The 21,309-nt window shown below is 36.7% G+C and overlaps 1 protein-coding gene and 1 pseudogene across 3 annotated transcripts in view; one reads left to right on the forward strand and one right to left on the reverse strand.

Annotated features, from left to right (window-relative positions):
* Window positions 1-21,309, reverse strand: part of MLO4 (Seven transmembrane MLO family protein) — a 457,964-nt gene that overhangs the window by 237,495 nt on the left and 199,160 nt on the right. For all 3 annotated transcript variants that reach the window (XM_089383765.1, XM_089383764.1, XM_089383763.1), the window contains exons 7-8: window positions 18,872-18,946; window positions 9,986-10,071 (exon numbers count right to left, since the gene is read on the reverse strand). In XM_089383765.1, coding sequence (XP_089239891.1) covers window positions 9,986-10,071; window positions 18,872-18,946 — 161 coding nt within the window. The remainder of the gene's footprint in view (window positions 1-9,985; window positions 10,072-18,871; window positions 18,947-21,309) is intronic.
* LOC149218052 (uncharacterized) lies at window positions 13,216-14,138 on the forward strand (annotated as a pseudogene).

The following is a 21,309-nucleotide window of genomic DNA, read 5'->3' on the forward strand; positions in this document are numbered from 1 at the left end:
GGTTTTCCCACATTGGGTTTTTCTAGGGACTATTGTCCAAAATATCTGTGTCGATGTGTTGATTCTTGTGCATGTGTTTGTTTCTGTATTATGGTGTGATATCTGCAGCAAAATTTATTTTAATGTTTACTGAAGGATTTTCATAAATAACTTATTGGAAAATAAGTAGGTAAAATAAATCAGTTGTTGCAGTGATAGAATTTTCACATATAGAGCTTGGGTGGGTAAATGTTAAATAGTGGTTGCTAGGGCATCACATTTTAGCCTCCTTGAAGACGATTTTAGCAAGATTTTACATTATCATAGAATCCATAGCCCAAGGATTAGGCACTGGTCCAAGAAAATTTCGTGGTCACCCTTCACCTTACCTTTCTTTTTGGCCCCTCTCCTAGAGGCCAACTAGGGCTGCCTTTGAATTACATTAGAGGAGGTGTCTTGCAAAAGTAATTGGACAAAAATCTGCATCAGTGTTTGCTCTAGTGATCCTCCAAGTTTGAAGCAATTCCCACGGTTGGTTTGCAAGAAAATTCAAGCCCTAGTTGCATCTTTGGAAGCCAATCTTAAATGTCTTGGGCTGATGGTCTTTTTTAGGGTCATTTGCACATAGAGTTCAAAGGACTTGATGATTCTTGACCCTTTCCCTATCTTATCTTCACCCAGAGAGCACATTGGAGGAACTCCTCCCATGATCACTCAGAAAGACTAGGTCTCGCATAGGGTTCCTTCTAGGTATCTCTAGTAAAGCGAAAATCCTCTTTCAAGTGACAAATCACCTTGTAATGCTCCTAAATAGGTCCTATATGATATTGGAGATCTTGACCTTAGGTATACTCGTCATTATTGAACATATTTAACCCTAAGTCTTGGTCTTCCTCATGGGTCTTTCTTTGAGAGCCTTTGGCTTCTCTTGAAGCATTAAGCCTCTCCTTGAATGGGCATTGGGAATCACTTCATACCCTGTCTTTGATCCCATCATCACAAGTGATTTCCTCATACTGAGACCCCTCCCATCAATGAAAGTCCATAAAGAGCAAGGGACACTAACTGAGGTGACAGTGGGTCTTTGTTCCATTTTTGTCATTTGGTCTTCCAATTAACGCAATCCATAGACGAATATCAAGAGCATTCAAAGACCAATGTTGGCATCAATGACAACGCCATTCAACATAAATCAATGTATAAGAGATCACATACCAATAGTGCCATGATGTTATACCAATACAAAACAAGCCCACAAGGGCTAGGATGTTTCTCTAATTGAGCCTAGAGTCATCGTACGTCGTCAACGTCTAGCCCATTTAAGTTCTAGACCATTATACAAATGTGTGTGAAGTTGGAATGCTCTTTCAATATGATGAACAAATATACTAAGTATACCACCATAATGCTATAAAAGGCATTCCACAGCATAGGCAAGCATCTCATCAAAATATCTACTAGAAGGTTAATCCGTCAATAAAAGATATACAATATGAAGAGAGCACCAAGATCAATCATGAAGCCAAATAGATCTACCCCAATCACCCAATTGATAGCACAATACTACAAGCGAAGCCTATGTACCCTGTTGTCGCGCGGATTGACACGACAACGCTCAGACCGGGGGGCTGTCACTCTGATCCCCGATCCCTCCGTTCTAGCCTGTTTCCCGTGGCTAAGGGGGGTAGTCCCTGTGAGATGATGAGGCCAACTGTCGACCAGTTGGTTGGGAAACACGAGATGCGATATAAAAAAAAAAAAAAAAAAATGGTCGATGGATTTGGTTAATTTTAGCAGACCAGTGCCTTGTGGAGTCAATGTTTAAATGATTACTTGTTAAATGATATAGAGACATGAACCATGAACAGCAATCATCTATCATCAGCTAAATCATAATGCTCAAAACGATATCTGGCAACTGAAAATTTCGAAGAGATAAATGCCTTAAAACACCACGAGAATCGTAAACCATTAACTAAATATCATTTTCGCATCTCGACTTGAAAGTTTTAGATCTCAGTATGAAAGATAATAACACGAAAGCTCCTGAGACTTGCAAAAAATAATTTTCCACAAAATTTTTATTTTTATTTTTTAAAATTTTTTAAATCTTTTTCAATTTTTTTTTTTTTTGAAATAAAAGTTAAAAAAATAAATAAATAAATAAATCTAAAAAAATTTAATCAAACTAAATCTAAAATATAAATAAATCCTTTTTTATTATTATTATTATTTTTTTTTTTTTTTTATATTTTTTTTTATATTTTTACATTTTAAAACCAAAAAAAACAAAAATTAAAATCTAATTCAGATCTAAATCCTAAATAAAAAAAATCAAAATCTCTTTAAAAAAAACAAAACTATGCAGAACATTTTAAATAAATTAAAACCTAAACTAAACCTAAAGAAATCTAATTACAAACTATACGCTATCATTTTTTTGATTTTATATAACTTAAAATACAATAAAACAACCCTAAACTAAACCTTAAGGAAATAAAATAAAAAACGAGTTACAAAAATCGAAATCTAATTACATGAAACTAAACTAAGGACTGAGAAAAAAAAAACTAAACGAATTAAACTATGATATCGCATACAACCCAAATCGAAACTGCAAACCTAACGTAAACCCAGAGAACAAATACGCAGGTATATACACAAAAACGACGGCGGACTGATTCATGAATCGATTTTACCTGCTGAAATGAACCAAACCTTCGACGGATAGCTGAGAATATCTGCGGTGACTGGTAAGGCGGAATCGTGACCCTCAACGACTGACGTGAGCAGCTTTCAGTCCATGCAGAGTGCCATCGATGCATTCAAGGGTTTCTTCTGCGTGCTCTCTTTTTTGTTTTTGATTTTCAAAATGCAGGTTTGCGGATGGGCAAGGAGGGCGACCAGGCAGTGAGAGGGATCGTAGATGCAGGGATTCGATGACGGAAATCAATCAAACGTATAACCTCTGTCGGCGGCCACAAAAATTCAAAATTTGCTGCAGGTGAAGGTCGATGATACACAAAACTGAACACGTTTTCAAAAAGATTCGACCAGCACAGGTGACAGTGGCCAGAGGAAGAATAAAAATCGATTTGTGCTTGCACTCTGTCACTTTCTTACGGCTTCGATGCCCAGGACCACAGATTGCAATCATACAGTTATTCGAGCTCCCACGTTACCTGGCTACCGACGCGTATATACCCGAGTGATGGCCTTGACAGCAGCAATCGGTATCGGAAATGAGAACCCGGTGACAGTGCGTTTGCTTGGCCCGTGCTTCAGAACTTTATCGGTGGCTGGGAACTTCTTTCATAAATGCTTCTTGATGAAAATCCTGTAGCCTCAAACACAAGAAAACAAAACCCTAGTGAAGACTGAATAAAACAAAAATTTGAAAACCCTTAAAAAAAATGAAACCCTAAGCTTAATAATTTACAGATTCGGCCTCTGAAATGCCAGATTTAACAATAAGAGCAGAAATACTTTCAGAATATCAGAAATTTTGAACTTCACTGTGAACAGAAAGAACAATCTCTCAATGTAAAACAGAAAATAAACTTTAACAGATTAACCCAGGGAACAATCAGCTGGGCTCTGCATAGAAAGTGCTTGCGGGAGTTGGCTGGTTCAGCCGAGAACTTCCCCGAACGCCCACAAAATTTCCTTCAAAAAATGTCTTCCTGCACATCTCAAGCAACCATCAGCAAAGAGAGAGAGAAAACTGCTAGATCTCAGGAAATAATGGAGATACCTGCCATTATTTCAGAAACCCTAGCAGCCCTCAAACCTTAGCAGGTGAACAAGATACCTGTGCTCACACTACTCTAAAAACAAGCTATGATTAATGGCTGAAAACTGAAATATGCAGAAAATTAAAGATCTCACAGCAATTCCAGAGAGCAACCCCAACACGATTTGGACCCCAAAGTCTTTTTATTAACCAGAAAATCAGATTACAAGAGAGCTTTTTCAGTACAGACTCACAGATCCGATGACTTGAAATGACCCCCTAAGACCCTATATAAAGGAAATGATCCTAACGGCTAGTTCAAGTGATCCATGTAGAAATGATCTCGACCGTTGATGAGGATCAAGACATCTCTTGATCTCATCCGTCGATTTATTAACTTAAAATATTATTATTTTATTAGTTAGGGTTTTTGCTTGATTTTTTAATTTTTTAATTATTTTTTATTCATTTTTTAATTTTTTAATTCATTTTAAAATGGATCACTGAACTAAACCTTCGGAAACATCACCTAGGACCTAGGACTTAGGACTCATGAGGGGATTTAAAACATTTCTCGACCCTCAGGACACATTACATCATGACTTTTACAAAATTACATCTTAAGGGACAAACCCATTTAATACAGACCCTCACAAAACACCCAGCTCTGCGACACAACGATAATCTAGCAGATCAACACACTAGGATTCTCCTAAAGTTCTAATGACAAAATCAATCCCGGCTTTGGGGTCAGGTTTGAAGGAAAACTCTGCCGATCCGTGGATCGGTGAGACAAAAAACCTTCCGGGACGTAGATTGTCATAGAAAGTTAGGTCCACCTAGGCAGAAACAGACTCTGATCTGCTTAGATTATTTACAATTAATACATGCAAACTGGGTTTACAATTCAAAAGATCAAACTGTTGATGATGGTAGGATGGCACGGACATGCTGATCAGGTGCTGCTTCTTTCTGTCAAGAAAAACGAGGTGCACTGCATGGGTAGTTGACCAGTAGGGGTCAACATCTGGCTCTACTTGGGGACACGTTGCTGCTTGCAGGAATGTGAGAATCCAGAATCTGCATCCATACAACACAAAAAATAAGTAGCGTCCATCCCAAAAATCAGCATATACATTAAGCACAAGAAAGATAAAAGCTCTTCATTTATTAACTATCTAATAACATGAAAAGTAAATCTAATCCTAAAACAGAAATGAAATGCTGAAAAGACGAGGAGTAGAGTTAGAAATACAATACAAAAATGCCTCACGGCATCAGATGTGTTCAATATAGTGCATACTGAGCATTTGCCTGCTTTCAGGCAAATCTGTCGGCTGCTTGTCGGATGTGCCATGTCCAATTTTGCATATGGTAGGACTCCTTCCTATCCGAAAATCAAGCTGCTCGCGGCCGTCTGATGCGTCAAATCTTCTTCTCATTTTCTTCCTCTTGCGCTTTTTCTTTCTGGCAGGATGAATTACTGATGAGCTGGAGCTTTCTGTCTCGAAACTATTAGATGAAGTACGCGTGATATGTCTCTCTTTAGCCCGCATCTGATCTTTATCATTCTTAAGTCCATCCTCGATCAACCATCTTTCAACTGAACTAATAACCTCCTCATAATAAGATGGATCTTGTTGCAACAAGTCAGAAGGCTCCTGATCTATTGATGTTATCTGTTTTCTTTCATTTTCCAATTGCTGAAATTTTTGAACCTGTATTCTAATGGCATCCATCTGTCTAGAGTGTTCAACCTTTATAACACTAATTTGTCTGGCATGATGTTCTTCCATGTCTTTTATTACTTTAACATTTTCTTCTTTTATGTTCATCAAGCAATGCTGCATGGAATTTATTTCTTCTTCATGATTCGCTTGCATGTTTCCAATTTCCGTTTCATGTTTAGTTTTCATGGCCTCAATTTCCTTAGCATGCTGATTTTGCGTGTCCTCAATCTCCTTATTACGTTTTTCCAGATGGGTGCGTAAAGTTTTAACATCATTGATAAGATTAGTTTGGTTGCTTTCCAGATTTTTCACCAGCATCTTTAAATCTTGTATTATTTGCTTTTGATCCTCCTTTTCATTGTCATTTATCCCTGATTTTTCACTATGATGATCTGCAATATTTCCGGTGGATGACACATTCTGACCCTGAAATCTTTCTTCAACAGCTGAATTACTTTCTTTCTGTTCAACAATTTTAGCAGTAGAAGGCAAGCTGTTTGGACTATCATATCTATCTTTAAAAGCATTGAGAATGTCTTGTAAAGAAGTGAAAAAATCATCAGGAAAGTTGTTAAACCAATTCAAGGCATCACCCTCTAAAGAACGGACAAATAGACGCATCTTGAAATCTTCATTATTATATTGAGGAAATCTACAGTATAAGATCATTACACAAGTAAACATGTTTAAATGCCTTTTAACAGCGACCGAATCATCACCCGAGAACTTAAGTAATTTACCAATGGCCTCTTTCGGAAGATCATGAAGATTATCAGTAAAATGACATGGTTTAAATGAATAATCCATGATGAACAATAAGGGATGATAGAACTAGATCTTTGCTCAAGAAAATCAAAAGATAAAAGAAGTGGAGTCGCCACTTGAACAACAAATCTGATTCTAAGATCCGAGAAGCAATCAACAAACAGATATGTGGTAGGCTTCTTGTCTGGGAAAAAATAAGAAAATGGAGTCGCCACCCAAACAAGAAACACACCGAAGAGATGCTGCTGATACGTGATGAAAAGATGCCAAAATATTGAATCTGCCAGCTCAACTGAGAGATGAGAAAGATGAGAAGATGAACGATTGTCGTTTGAAACACCGAGAAAAAGTTTCCCCGGCAACGGCGCCAAAAATGTTGTCGTGCGGATTGACACGACAACGCTCAGACCGGGGGGCTGTCACTCTGATCCCCGATCCCTCCGTTCTAGCCTGTTTCCCGTGGCTAAGGGGGGTAGTCCCTGTGAGATGATGAGGCCAACTGTCGACCAGTTGGTTGGGAAACACGAGATGCGATATAAAAAAAAAAAAAAAAAAAGGGTCGATGGATTTGGTTAATTTTAGCAGACCAGTGCCTTGTGGAGTCAATGTTTAAATGATTACTTGTTAAATGATATAGAGACATGAACCATGAACAGCAATCATCTATCATCAGCTAAATCATAATGCTCAAAACGATATCTGGCAACTGAAAATTTCGAAGAGATAAATGCCTTAAAACACCACGAGAATCGTAAACCATTAACTAAATATCATTTTCGCATCTCGACTTGAAAGTTTTAGATCTCAGTATGAAAGATAATAACACGAAAGCTCCTGAGACTTGCAAAAAATAATTTTCCACAAAATTTTTATTTTTATTTTTTAAAATTTTTTAAATCTTTTTCAATTTTATTTTTTTTGAAATAAAAGTTAAAAAAAAAAATAAAAATAAATAAATCTAAAAAAATTTAATCAAACTAAATCTAAAATATAAATAAATCCTTTTTTATTATTTTTTTTTTTTTATTTTTTTTTTTATATTTTTTTTTATATTTTTACATTTTAAAACCAAAAAAAACAAAAATTAAAATCTAATTCAGATCTAAATCCTAAATAAAAAAAATCAAAATCTCTTTAAAAAAACCAAAACTATGCAGAACATTTTAAATAAATTAAAACCTAAACTAAACCTAAAGAAATCTAATTACAAACTATACGCTATCATTTTTTTGATTTTATATAACTTAAAATACAATAAAACAACCCTAAACTAAACCTTAAGGAAATAAAATAAAAAACGAGTTACAAAAATCGAAATCTAATTACATGAAACTAAACTAAGGACTGAGAAAAAAAAAACCTAAACGAATTAAACTATGATATCGCATACAACCCAAATCGAAACTGCAAACCTAACGTAAACCCAGAGAACAAATACGCAGGTATATACACAAAAACGACGGCGGACTGATTCATGAATCGATTTTACCTGCTGAAATGAACCAAACCTTCGACGGATAGCTGAGAATATCTGCGGTGACTGGTAAGGCGGAATCGTGACCCTCAACGACTGACGTGAGCAGCTTTCAGTCCATGCAGAGTGCCATCGATGCATTCAAGGGTTTCTTCTGCGTGCTCTCTTTTTTGTTTTTGATTTTCAAAATGCAGGTTTGCGGATGGGCAAGGAGGGCGACCAGGCAGTGAGAGGGATCGTAGATGCAGGGATTCGATGACGGAAATCAATCAAACGTATAACCTCTGTCGGCGGCCACAAAAATTCAATATTTGCTGCAGGTGAAGGTCGATAATACACAAAACTGAACACGTTTTCAAAAAGATTCGACCAGCACAGGTGACGGTGGCCAGAGGAAGAATAAAAATCGATTTGAGCTTGCACTCTGTCACTTTCTTACGGCTTCGATGCCCAGGACCACAGATTGCAATCATACAGTTATTCGAGCTCCCACGTTACCTGGCTACCGACGCGTATATACCCGAGTGATGGCCTTGACAGCAGCAATCGGTATCGGAAATGAGAACCCGGTGACAGTGCGTTTGCTTGGCCCGTGCTTCAGAACTTTATCGGTGGCTGGGAACTTCTTTCATAAATGCTTCTTGATGAAAATCCTGTAGCCTCAAACACAAGAAAACAAAACCCTAGTGAAGACTGAATAAAACAAAAATTTGAAAACCCTTAAAAAAAATGAAACCCTAAGCTTAATAATTTACAGATTCGGCCTCTGAAATGCCAGATTTAACAATAAGAGCAGAAATACTTTCAGAATATCAGAAATTTTGAACTTCACTGTGAACAGAAAGAACAATCTCTCAATGTAAAACAGAAAATAAACTTTAACAGATTAACCCAGGGAACAATCAGCTGGGCTCTGCACAGAAAGTGCTTGCGGGAGTTGGCTGGTTCAGCCGAGAACTTCCCCGAACGCCCACAAAATTTCCTTCAAAAAATGTCTTCCTGCACATCTCAAGCAACCATCAGCAAAGAGAGAGAGAAAACTGCTAGATCTCAGGAAATAATGGAGATACCTGCCATTATTTCAGAAACCCTAGCAGCCCTCAAACCCTAGCAGGTGAACAAGATACCTGTGCTCACACTACTCTAAAAACAAGCTATGATTAATGGCTGAAAACTGAAATATGCAGAAAATTAAAGATCTCACAGCAATTCCAGAGAGCAACCCCAACACGATTTGGACCCCAAAGTCTTTTTATTAACCAGAAAATCAGATTACAAGAGAGCTTTTTCAGTACAGACTCACAGATCCGATGACTTGAAATGACCCCCTAAGACCCTATATAAAGGAAATGATCCTAACGGCTAGTTCAAGTGATCCATGTAGAAATGATCTCGACCGTTGATGAGGATCAAGACATCTCTCTCTTGATCTCATCCGTCGATTTATTAACTTAAAATATTATTATTTTATTAGTTAGGGTTTTTGCTTGATTTTTTAATTTTTTAATTATTTTTTATTCATTTTTTAATTTTTTAATTCATTTTAAAATGGATCACTGAACTAAACCTTCGGAAACATCACCTAGGACCTAGGACTTAGGACTCATGAGGGGATTTAAAACATTTCTCGACCCTCAGGACACATTACATCATGACTTTTACAAAATTACATCTTAAGGGACAAACCCATTTAATACAGACCCTCACAAAACACCCAGCTCTGCGACACAACGATAATCTAGCAGATCAACACACTAGGATTCTCCTAAAGTTCTAATGACAAAATCAATCCCGGCTTTGGGGTCAGGTTTGAAGGAAAACTCTGCCGATCCGTGGATCGGTGAGACAAAAAACCTTCCGGGACGTAGATTGTCATAGAAAGTTAGGTCCACCTAGGCAGAAACAGACTCTGATCTGCTTAGATTATTTACAATTAATACATGCAGACTGGGTTTACAATTCAAAAGATCAAACTGTTGATGATGGTAGGATGGCACGGACATGCTGATCAGGTGCTGCTTCTTTCTGTCAAGAAAAACGAGGTGCACTGCATGGGTAGTTGACCAGTAGGGGTCAACATACCCCTAGTCCATCAAATGCTCTATTAGTATCATCATATAGAGAATTTATGGTAAAGATCACAAGTGTAGGCCTAATACAGAATGAGGGGCACATACTCAATAGATAGTCACAAATATATCCACATATTACCTTTGTAGTTGGGACTATAATGTCTAACCTTGTAATAACATCAAATATTTCATTTATTCAAAAGATATAGCAAAATGATGATGATTAGCATACCTAATGCCGACAATTTCTTTGAATTCATCCTCCATAGTACGCACCATGTAGCTATGAAAGTCGTAGCTGAGACGCAATCTATGGTTCTGAATCAAAAAATAATGGTGCATAAGTATATACATTTTGGCTACCCATGAAACTTGAAAGTGAAATTGTTTGTGAAACTCAAATAATACATGCATCAAATTTTTTCCATCATCCACAAAGACAACTTCAGTCTATACCCTGCAATTGGTAAAAATATGGCAACATCAATACCATTCCTAGGAATTAAAATAAACCTAACATGAACATCTTTGGAATAGTATGCTTATAATAGACACATTCCATCCTTATAACTCCATTTCCCTCTTATATTTCATTTTTATGCCCTTTTAGACTAGCAATAATAAGTTACTTACAAAAATAGGCCATAAAGGAATTAAAAATGATACCACATTCAAAAACAAATATTTTGAGAGATTAATTTAATTAGTGTATTGTGTAGTTGGTAAGGTAAGCTCACTATTTATTGACTCTTTAAGTGTGAAGTTGTATTTTCTACCTTCATTTTTGTTGAGCATAGCGTGATCCTAGTTATGAGCACCAATTCAGTAACAAGCTCTTGAGAAGATAGTTGAGCCAGCGAGTGACACCCGATTCCAAACTAATTTAACAACACATCTTCAGTTCGTGCAATGACCAAATCAACAAATCAACATGCAGTGGCAATTAACGTATGAGTAAGTTACTAAGTGGACAAACTCAAGCTTTCCAACAAGTACAATTTTTTCTAGTGAAGTAAAGTTCCACTCTAATATGCTCATTTTTCAAAATTCCAGTGATTTGGGTTGTCTAAATGTTGATGATACAGAGTGACTTGCCCAAGTTCCACTCATCACTTAAACGTACAATTTGAGTGGTAACATGTCCATCTCATGCTCTTAGAAATAAGACTCCTTATGAAATGTGGTATGGCCGCATTCCTTCAGTGAGGCATATCAAGATCTTTGGTTCCACATGTTATGCCTTTATTGCTAAGGAGCAAAGAAACAAGCTTCATGCAAGAAGTCAAAAGTGTGTCTTCATGGTGTATTCAAATAGCACCAAGGCATCTTGTCTTTACGATGTGGTAAACAAGAAGTTTATGTTTTCCAAGAATGTAATTTTTCTTGAACCATCCAAGAATGACAAAATTTCTAAATGGAGGCTTCTGTGAGTAGAATTATTAGGAAATCTATCTTCCGAATCCATCACATAAATGTTATTCCATTTCGTTAAATCCCTTAATAATAATCAGCATATTTTCGTTCTTAAAGCAGACAAAGGAGGTATGGTTGTCATTCTTGATAAGAAGGATTACATCGATAAAATGTTGGACCACCTCAACAATAGTGGTAGCTATAAAAAGCTTAGCAAAAGCCCCCTTTCAAAGATTTGCAAAGAAATCTCTAATGCTATCATGTCTGATAGTGTTTGTTGCACTATTAGTAAAAGGATTATTGAGAGCAACCCGCTCACTTTGCAGATCTATGGCCTTCCAAAAATCCATAAAGAAGGTGCTCCGTTGAGACCTATTGTGAATACAATTGGTGGGCCTACTTATCTTCTTGCTAAGCATTTAGCCTTGAAGCTTAAGCCTCTTGTTGGTAATACTCACTCTTTCATCAAGGACTCTTCCTCTTTCATCAATGAAATTAAAGGTTTTAAGCTAGAGCCCAATGATATTTTGGTCAGTTTTGATGTTCTCTCATTTTATGAAGATCCCCATTGATGAGGCTATTGACATCATTTTTTTTTTTCTAAATAAGATTACTCTATTAACATAAAAGGGGGTAAAATTACAACTTGACCGAAGTCAAAAACATTGCCCTGAAGGAGAGGCAAAGAATATCAAAAACACTGCCCATGACAGGAAACTTATTCTAGAACCAGTTATCAGAACCCACGCAGGGGAACAAGTGGTGACCTTCTTGATATTGCAGAGTTTACATAAATTCACAAAAACTTGCAATTTGAACCAAAACTTGTAGAGATGAACCCACATATCAGTTTGAACAAAAACTTGCCCGCTATTATGGGCCTCAGGACAAGATAACAAGGCAACATTGAGCGAACTAATCATCTGGAGGCTCTTCCACAATTCTGCACCAACTGGAATCAGGCAGATCCCTTGCAAGAGCAGCTTCAGAATTAGAAGGGCCAGGATCCGTCGGTGCCATCACAACATCAAGAGCATTGCGAGCTTGAGCCTCCGTAGCCTGCAACGAAAACGGATTCGGAGCAGAGATAGAGCCAAGGCCCTCCTGATGAGAGCTAGACTCTCCCACCTGGGGTTCCTCATGAAAGACCACCAAAATGTGAGTTGTAATCCTTGGGCGGTTCAGAGAGCAATTGAAGGTGAAAATCGCAGAGCCGAACGAGGGAGAAGACGTGGAGTCTGGAGGACGGGGCTCAGGGTAATGGCTGGGCAAATGAAGACGCCCTCTCCCACTACGAGTACGAGGGTAATGGCCGGCTATGAATTCACTGGAGAGGGAGGGAGAATCGGAGGACGAGCTGGAGGGCGCACGCCGAGGAGTGCCCCTGTGGCACCGCATTCTATGGCGCAGACGAGGCATAGGGGGAACAGCAGCGGCGAGATGAAAACAAGGCTGAGCAACAACGATGGCTGAGCACGGGCGAATCAGATAGACGTCAAAACGAGGGCCAGAGGCCCAAGAGAGAAACCAGAGAAATGGTGGAGGCTGCTCCTCAGGAAGACCAGAACATAGCTCCAGCTTATTCGCCCCTTTCAAGCCGCGAGAGCCATCACCATACAGACCATAACCAGAACAGAGATCAGAGGCTGGGTAATAGTGCGAGAAGCACCCGCCATAACTATGGCATTGAAGAGAGCCGAGGTCTGGGGCTGTCCAGAGCGTGCGGAGGCGATAAACATATCGGAAGACAGGCTGGGAGGATCAGAGCCGCTTGAGGTGAAGCAAATGAACTCTGCGTTCCTCAAATGCCGAGGTTCTTCATTCAGCAGGGGTTTATCTGTGCGGTACTGGGTAGGCAGGTGTCGTTCCACCTCGCCCCACCCCTGTCCCATCGCATTTACATCCTGGCTATACACCTGCATCCGGGGGGCTATTGACATCATTAATAACATTACTGACCCTAATATGGCTAAATTAGTCAACATTTGCTTAAAATCTACTTTCTTCAGCTTTCAAGATGAAATTTATGAGCAGACTTGTGGAGTTGCTATGGGCTCCCCTCTCTCCCCTATTGTGGCAAATCTTTTCATGGAGGATTTTGAGGCTAAAGCCCTTGCTTCTTCTCCTTTCTGCCCTAAGCTTTGGAAAAGATATGTTGACGATACCTTTATCATTTGGCCCCATGGTCGTGAAAAGCTTGAAATCTTTAAACAACATCTTAATAATCAATCTGAATTTATTAAATTCACTATGGAGATTGAAGTTAATGGCAGCATTCCCTTTCTTGATGTCCTCATCACCAAGAAGGAGGACAATTCCATCTCCCATCAGGTTTTCCGCAAGAAGACTCACACTGAACAATATCTCCATGCCAATTCCCATCATCACCTTGCCCAAAACTTGGTGTTTTAAACACCCTTGCTACCAAAGCCCTTAGGATTTCTAATGATCATCATATCAATGATGAGAAAGCTCATCTTTTAGAGGTTTTCATGAACAATGGTTATAGAAAACATCAAGGCCTTAAAGCCTTCCAAAAAGCGAATAAAGGTCCTAGAGTTAAGATTGATCCCAACAATCTTGTTGCCACTGTTCATCTTCCTTTTATTCAAGGAACCATTGAAAGGTTGGCTTGTATTCTTAGGAAAAACAATATCTCTACAACCTTCAAGCCGCTTAACACTATTCGTTCTTCCCTTATGTCTACCAAAGACCGGATTGACCCCTCAAACACTAAAGGGGTTTACATGATCCCTTGTTCCTGTGGGAAGCCTTATATAGGTGAGACAAGTCATTCTATTAAGTGTAGAATTCAGGATCACACTGCAAACATTAGGTATGATTGCTCTCATTCTTCGGCTATTGCTGGGATTCTACAAAGACTAAGCATCACATTTGTATTGAGGATGCTTGCGTCCTTGCTAGGATTTCTCATTATCATCACAGAAAGTTCAAGGAAGCCATCAAGATAGAGAAACGGGCTGCCAATAATCTAACCAGGGATGACGGCTAGAAAATCGGTAGAAATTGGATTCTTGCTCCCTCCTCGAGGTATAGATCTTCTTAATTTCCTCCCTTTTTCTTTTTTTTCCTCCTCTTTCCTTCCTTGGTTCTTTGTTCTGCCCCTTCTCCCCCTTTATTTCCTATGTCTTAACACTTTTTTTGTTTAGGTATTATTTAATTATTCTATTTTTTAATGATTATTACTATTCACTTATTTATTTACTATTTATCATTACTATTACTATTTATTTAATTATTTTTAATCAATACTATTTTTTTAATTATTATTATTAATTAATTTCTATTTTATTTTATATATTCTTATTTTTATTTTTCCTTTGGTTATTTTATTATTTTATTATTTATTTATTAAAAATATTTTATTCATAATAATTTAATAATATTATTAATATTTAGTTATTATATATTTAATAATATTATTGACCTTAATTTTATTTTACCTCTGATATTTTACCTTTAGTTATTATTATAATACTATTAATTTTATTATTTGTTTATTAATTATAATTTATTTACAGGTTAAATTATTAATATTTAATAATTATACATTTAACCCTTAATAATATTATTAACCTTAATTTTATATTTCCTTTGACTTAATATGTATTTATTTATTAATAATACTTTATTTATAATTATTTAATAAGTCTATTAATATTTAATCCTAGTTTTATTAGACTTACCAACCCCTAATAATTTTATTAACCTTAATACTATATATATATATATATATATATATATATATATATATATATTTTCTTTTTATTCTTTCTACTATTACTATATAACCTATTCTCTCATTTATTCTAATTCTTTATTATTTCTCTCCTAATAGTTATTTGCTTTGACCTTTGACCTAATCCTCTAGTTCTTAGGACGCCTCCCTTTTTATACCCTTGTCGGATCATATTCTCTTCATCTAATCGTCTTGAAGATGAATCACATTGTTGGTTTGAAACGCATCAACAATTATAATATTTATGTGATCAATCTGGAAGACAAATTTCTTAATTACAAAATTGTTGAGTAGCAGCTTGATCGCCTATATAGATTCACTCATGTAAAGACATCATAAATTTGAAAACAAAATTCCACATTTTAAAGGGGGGTCTCTATCTTTAAGCAATCTCTAGAATCTCCTTTTCAAGCACCATGTCTCACTCATAAACTTCTAGCCACTTCATCAGATCAAGAAGATCCTTCGCATGACGTGATTGAGAGGATTGGAAGGTTGAATCTTGATGCAACACCATCTCAATTAATGGAGTAACCTGGACCATCTCAGAAAGGTCCACCAAGATGGCTCATCAAAACACTTGAAATTCTTTATCCTGATGAGTTCAAAAAGACAAGAACCAAAGGTTCCACCATACCAATTGGAGATTATGTAGATTATTATAATTCAGGAGATGTAAATGATATGGATGCTTCATATGAATGTGAGCTGAATTTATCTACTAATTTTGAACCAACTTCCTTGGAAGAAGCTACTTCTCATAATAAGTGAAAAGAACAATGCATAAGGAGTATGACGCTCTTATCAATAATGGAACATGGAAGTTGATGGACTCTCCATTAAAAACCAAACCAATTGGCTGCAAGTGGGTCTACAAGAACAAGTATAAATCAGATTACTCACTTGACAAGCACAAAGCAAGGCTCGTGGCAAAAGGATTTGCACAAAAGGAATGCATTGATTATGAATACACATTTTCCCCCACAACAAAATGGGACACCATCTGCACTCTCTTTGCCTTGACAACACAAAATGGATGGAAAGTCCATCAAATATGTAAATATTGCTTTCTTGAATGGAGACTTGAAAGAGAATGTCTTCATGTCTCAACCAAAAGGTTTTATTGTGAAGGGGCAAGAATAGAAAGTGTGCAAACTCATTAAATCCTTATATGGCCTAAAACAAGTACCTCGAGCTTGGTATGAAAAGTTAACTGAGCATCTTCTGAAATTGAATTTCAAACACTTTAATCACGATCATGCAACTCTTTTTGTCAAGAAATTTGGTAAAACTATTGTATATCTTATAGTGTTATATGTAGAATGATTTGTTGATGACAGGGAACAATGAGAGCTATATTGCAGCCATAAAGAAATAGTTGAAGAAGGGCTTCAAGATTGGGACATCTTCACTATTTAGTATTACTTGGGCATTGAAGTGACTCAACATCCAAAGTACATGTTCATCTCCCAAAATAAGTACATTGGAAAATTGTTGAACAGGTTTGGTATGGTTGAATGTAGCCCTCTTTCTATTGTTCAATAATGGAACATGGAAGTTGATGGACTCTCCATTCAGAACCAAACCAATTGGCTGCAAGTGGGTCTACAAGAACAAGTATAAATCAGATTACTCACTTGACAAGCACAAAGCAAGGCTCGTGGCAAAAGGATTTGCACAAAAGGAATGCATTGATTATCAATACACATTTTCCCACACAACAAAATGGAACACCATCTGCACTCTCTTTGCCTTGACAACATAAAATGGACGGAAAGTCCATCAAATATGTAAATATTGCTTTCTTGAATGGAGACTTGAAAGAGAATGTCTTCATGTCTCAACCAAAAGGTTTTGTTGTGAAGGGACAAGAATAGAAAGTGTGCAAACTCATTAAATCCTTATATGGCCTAAAACAAGTACCGCGAGCTTGGTATGAAAAGTTAACTGAGCATCTTCTGAAATTGAATTTCAAACACTTTAATCATGATCATGCAACTCTATTTGTCAAGAAAGTTGGTAACATATTGTATATCTTATAGTGTTATATGTAGAATGATTTGTTGATGACAGGGAACAATGAGAGCTATATTGCAGCCATAAAGAAATAGTTGAAAGAAGGGCTTCAAGATTGGGACATCTTCACTATTTAGTATTACTTGGGCATTGAAGTGACTCAACATCCAAAGTACATATTCATCTCCCAAAATAAGTACATTGGAAAATTGTTGAACAGGTTTGGCATGGTTGAATGTAACCCTCTTTCTATTCCAATGGAACAAAATTTGAAGCTCACATCAAAAGAAGGGAATGAATTTGAGGATGCAACCAAGTAAGGACAACTTGGGAAACCTTATGTTGGGATTCTTTCCAAGTTCAAAGAAAAACCTTGTGAAGAAAATTGTTCTACTATAAAAAAAGTTTTGAAATTCTTGAAGGGAACTCAAGATTTTGGACTTAAGTATTCCAAGGTGACTTTTGCTTGATTGGGTATTCTGATTTATGCTTTGATAGGGAAAAAGGAAAATGGAGTGTTGACTTTATGCTATCTCATGAGTCTTGGATCAGCAGTTGTCTCTTGGAGATCACGCAAACAGTGAATTCCAACAAATTCCATGATAGAGGTAGAATATGTGGCAACTATAAAAACAGCAAAGGAAATCATGTGGCTCAAGAAAATACTTGAAGATAGACAAGTGAATTATACTCTTCTTTTGTTTGAAAATACTTTTATAATCAAGTTGGCTAAGAATCCCATATTCCATGATTGAACCAAGCACAACAATACAAAGGATCTTTTGATTTGATATCATGTAGATGCCAAGATTATTCATTTGAGAAATTGTTCCACAAATGACCAAATTGTGGACAACTTCTCCAAAGCACTCGAAAGATAAAAATTGAAAAGTTCAAAATGATGCTTGGGCTCACAAACACACCTTCAGCTTAGGGGGCAATGTTAGAAACATAATACTTCAAGACTTTTGCGTCATCGTAAATAACTTGTAAATGGTAAAAGAAATATGAATGGATAGGTGAATATGAAAGGTCAATAGACCTCTTAGAAGATGAAACCAAGAGTCACCTTATTTTATTAATATGAATGTTAAAGCAAATTATCCAAGTATGAGCCTTTGGAGTTACACCTCAGCCTGACATGACCCACATCTAAGAAGCAACATCATCATGTGTGAGAGGAAGAGCATAAGGTACAACATTGCCTGGTATAGTCTCCATCAAACACCTGATATCATGGGGATTAGTTGAACAAATGCTAGAAATGTCTATGGGAAATATCCATGGATAATCCATAGATATCATTTGTAGAACTTCTGGTTGTGATCAGAATCATAAGTGCATCGATCCTCCAGTCACCCCTACAAGTCATGAGGTAAAAGGCATGTATCTGGTGACCCCTATATTTTTCCCTTGGAATACAATTCGTCCCACCCTCAAGCCCATAGGTGAGGATGAGATCACTGGTACATTGCCAGCCCCCATCAACAATTGGCTCACCAAGAGACCAAATGTCACAAGTCAGATTTGAATTTGGGTGGAGACTCTAACAGTGACAATTTATCCTCTCACCACCCACGATAGAGCCAATTGACATCTAATCACCCCTATATAACGCAAATAAATGTTTTTTAAATGTGCTTGCAATAAAATTAATTACACCTTTTCTCTACACTAAATCACTTTATTGATACCACATTAACCACTTTATCGATACCACATTAACATTAGCTAAAACAGAAATAAACTCTAGAACTTGCATAAAATTTATATACATTGACGAAATGACCATCACACTGGCAGAGAGTTACCTGTCTATAGTTCAACTACTCATAGTAAGGTTTTAATTACATCATACATGTGTCTGCTGGCATTAATCCTGTGAAAAGAAAATAATCCTTCTTTTAATTCAAAAAATCAAATACTAACCGTGATGAAGGCCAAACGTAATGCAGTGTAGTCTCCCTTCATTACAGATCGGAAAAACTGCCGCAAAAAGCAAATCTGCAAATACCATACAAAACAAAATATTTTACATGTCAATGTCAAAGGGCAATTCTTTTTCTTCTTTCCCTACTCTAACCCTATTTTTTTCACCTCATACATTTAGTTTTTGAAGGATAAACTCAATAGAATGCATTAGGATAAACAAGCAGTTACATGAAGATTTAACATGAGGTGACGAATTACCATTCACAAACGTAGTTCCTTCTTTAGAACAGTACAAAAACAACTTTCAATGAAATCCATTGTCATATTGCTGGAATGGCCTTAAAAAGACAATTCCAAGATAGAATCAATTGTGTTTTAACTGTTAACAATGGAGAAAAACCAGAAAGAGAAATTTAAATTCACTAGCATATTTTAACCAGCTGAAACATGTCTGTAGAAAGGTAAAACAAATACTGAATAGGAAGCAAAAGTTTGGACTACAAACTTATCTATTTATGCTTGTCTCCAAAATTACAAAGTGATAGTGTTAAATATTGTAGCTCAGACAAGTGTTATTTAAGGCTAGGAAAACAGAGGAATTAATTATCTCCAAGCCCATGTAATTTTTCCTAAGTTTCACCTAGGGAAAATGTTTTAATTAAGTCAATTAGTGATTTTTTAAATATTTCCTAAGTTAAAACTTAGGGAAAGTGGTTAATTAATTGACATTAGTTGGGATAAGATCGAGTTGCCTCTAGAAGCTTGCAGAAAGTTTAAAAGATGATCTTAGCCATCGATTAGATCAAGTTAACATATAATCTTAGCCATTCATTTGTGAATGAGATTATAAAGGGAAGTTGATGGGCAGCTTTGGAGACACATCAAGTGAGTTGAGTTGGGTGAGTTTTCAGTAAGACACCAGGAGGGTTTCAGCAGCAGTAATTGAGGAAAGTTTTGCAGGGTTTATTCTTCATCCAAGAAGACTTCTAGCTTTTGAGTTTCAGAGGGAGTTTTGCTGGCCAGTTTATTATCTGCAGAGAAGGCCAAGTTATTTTCTAGAGGTAGTGAAAATTTCCCAAAGGCAATGTGAATTGCCAAATTAGCCAATGCAAGTTGTTGGAGGCAGTACACAAGTTTCCAGAGGCCGTGCAAGTTTTCCAAAAGCAATGCGAGTTTGTCGGGAGGTTGTGCAAGTTAGCCAAGAAGAAGTGCAAATTGTTGGAGAGGTTGTACAAGTTGCCGAAGAGGTAGTGTGATTTGCAGAATGAAAGTTGTGGGGCTTTCCTAGTTCGATTTGATTTGCAGAGGTGAAAATACATTTGCTAGAGTTTTGTAGGAGCAGTTATGTAATTTCTCAATAGCAGATTTGTTGAAGAAAATAATAAAACCCTCAGACTGAAGACTGGTTTCCCCACATTGGGGTTTTTCGAGACATGTTTGTCCAAAAATATTTGTCTTATTTATGTGATTGGTTTTTCGTGTATTCCGCTGCAAATTTTATTTGGTGAATGGTGGTGTTTGTTTTTATTTTACTATTCATTACTTTCAAGATAAATTAATTTTGTTGTGTATAAGTAATTGGAATAATTAATTAGGTTAATAGCACCTCCTAGGTAACAGAAATTTCACATGGTATCAGAGCACTACAGTGTTGAGGTTATTGTTTATCTAAGCATGAGGTTTCGAAAGAGTAATCAAAGGTTTTCACACAAGTCGATTTTTATCTATTCAGATTTATTGGGGTTTATTGTTCGAGGGTTTCAAAGATGGCTTCAGCTAGTGACCGTGGTGGATATTGGTGGCCACCCACCTATTCCACTTGGACCCCCACCATTGCTTCTTTTAGTTTCTTTAATTGTTTTTAGTTTATGCAGCAGAATTTACTATTTTTTGCAGTTTTTCGGGACCTGAATTTCGAAGCCGTTTTGAGGCCCCAATTTTTTTTATTTTTTATTTTTTTAATCAGGCAAACCCATAGCTTGCAGTAGGGGTTTGCAGTTGAAAGTTGTAGTCCTTGAATAGATCTTTCTAACGAGGTATTGTACGCGTCAAACGGAGATTGTATGCCAAAGTTACCACCTCAAAAAGTTGATGTACCAATTTACCCCAACAGGGCCCATAAGACTTTTGTCACTTCATCTCCTAGGGTAGGTTAGGTTTTTGGATGTTAAGGTTTTTCATTATTTCTCAATAATAATAGGCCTTCGAGCCTCATTGTAACACAGTTCAGAAGCATGTAGCCACCACATCTCTCTTTCTAGAGATAAGCTACCATCGCCTGAACTAGTTTATTTCCATTTCTGCATGGAAAACAATTTTCAATAATTTTATTATCAATGAATTGAATTCAGTTTTTGTTGTAGCTCTATGTTTTTGTTTAAATCTATATTTCATTTCGTTCCTGCATTAAATTTGGATCAGCGGTATCAGAGCAG

Source organism: Pinus tabuliformis, chromosome Q (genome assembly GCF_031772625.1).
Source record: "Pinus tabuliformis cultivar Carrire ecotype Pingquan chromosome Q, CPIR1, whole genome shotgun sequence".
Classification (NCBI taxonomy): Eukaryota; Viridiplantae; Streptophyta; class Pinopsida; order Pinales; family Pinaceae; genus Pinus; species Pinus tabuliformis.